Raw genomic sequence first — 1,513 nt, 5'->3', positions numbered from 1 at the left:
TAAGCCTATATATGGCAAAATACATTATGCAATCCGGTTCTTAATAGACTAACAAACACACATGGTCGGCCAAATTCTAGTTTTCTTGCCCCAAAATACAGAGATATGAGACAACAAGAAGTCCAGTGTCTTAACTCTTGTTCAATGTATTCCCAATGTCAAGCACAAAACGGTACTTGACATCCGATTTCGCGAGACGCTCCATAGCTGTATTCACATAGTCCATTGGCACGACTTCAACATCTGGTGTAATGTTATGCTTTGCCGCGAAATCTACCATCTCTTGTGTCTCCTTTATCCCTCCTATGGCACTCCCTGCTACTAGCTTCCTTCCTGTTTATCATATTATATAACCTCTGTATAAATGCATGTATATATATATATATATAGAAACAGTCGATTCAAGAAACGTACCTAAAAGCAAGGGAAATACAGGCAACTCTAGTGGTTTATCTGGTGCGCCAACTATTACAAGCTTCCCATGAGTTTTTAACAAATTAATCAATGGAAGAAGTGGGTGAACTGCAGAGACAGTGTCAATGATGCCATCAAGCGAGCCCGCTGCAGCCTGTTTACATGTATAAATGAAAATTACTATTCTTATATCAAACTCCCGTTTAAGATTGAAGCATACTTGATTGATTGATCGAGGTATAAAGTCATGAGTTATAATATTCACCTGCATTTGGTCAGGGTCGCGACTAACCAAAAATGAGTCCGCACCCAAACGCTCAATTGCTTCTTGTTTCTTACTAGCAGATGTACTAATAACAGTCACTCTAGTTCCAAATGCCTTGGCAAATTTCACAGCTATATGGCCAAGGCCACCAAGACCAACAACACCAATATGCATTCCAGGTTTGTCAAGTCCAAAATATTTCAAAGGACTATAAGTTGTGATTCCAGCATTTAGCAATGGAGCAGCTTCCATTGGCAAGTTCTCCGGCCAATGAACCACGTAGTGCTCGTCCGTTACCATGATATCAGAGTAACCTCCATACGTGGTGGTTCCATCGGTGTAAATACCATTGTATGTCATTATATGATCGGGACAGTAAATCTCGAGATTGTTGTCACAGTTTTCACATTTGCGACATGATCCTACCAAACATCCCACACCTACTTTGTCACCAACCTTAAATTTCTCCACCTTGCTACCAATCTCAGTTACCACACCAACAACTTCATATCTGGAACAATTGACAATTTCAAAATATCAGTCGTATTAGATATGAACATGTGATTAAATTGCACTTTCGAATTTGCAAGATGAATAGATAGTTTAGTAGTTCCCGTGTCATCCTTAATTGACATAAATCCGCTATTGATCTCTTGAAAAAGATAAATGCAAATTTAATTATGATTCAATCTTCTCATTCCATTAAAGAACTCTTAAAATGGAATTAGCGTAACCATTTGCCAAGACAGAAACTTGAAATTTTCTCCTATAAAACCTTGTATTTGGTCTTAAAGTGTAAAACCTTCACGTCAATTAAAAGAAAGATGCAACAAA

The 1,513-nt window shown here is 38.1% G+C and overlaps 1 protein-coding gene across 1 annotated transcript; it reads right to left on the bottom strand.

Moving 5' to 3' along the window:
• Positions 1-1,190, bottom strand: LOC109222357 (8-hydroxygeraniol dehydrogenase-like; the record flags this gene model as incomplete). Its single annotated transcript, XM_019386723.1, is given in 3 exon segments — positions 1-333; positions 415-568; positions 680-1,190. Coding segments are annotated over 3 exon segments (868 nt in total), but the record flags the coding sequence as incomplete, so codon positions are not given.
• Between the last annotated feature and the right edge of the window lie 323 nt (positions 1,191-1,513).

This window comes from Nicotiana attenuata, unplaced genomic scaffold (genome assembly GCF_001879085.1).
Source record: "Nicotiana attenuata strain UT unplaced genomic scaffold, NIATTr2, whole genome shotgun sequence".
Lineage (NCBI taxonomy): Eukaryota > Viridiplantae > Streptophyta > Magnoliopsida > Solanales > Solanaceae > Nicotiana > Nicotiana attenuata.
This window is presented reverse-complemented; position numbering and strand designations above follow the sequence as displayed.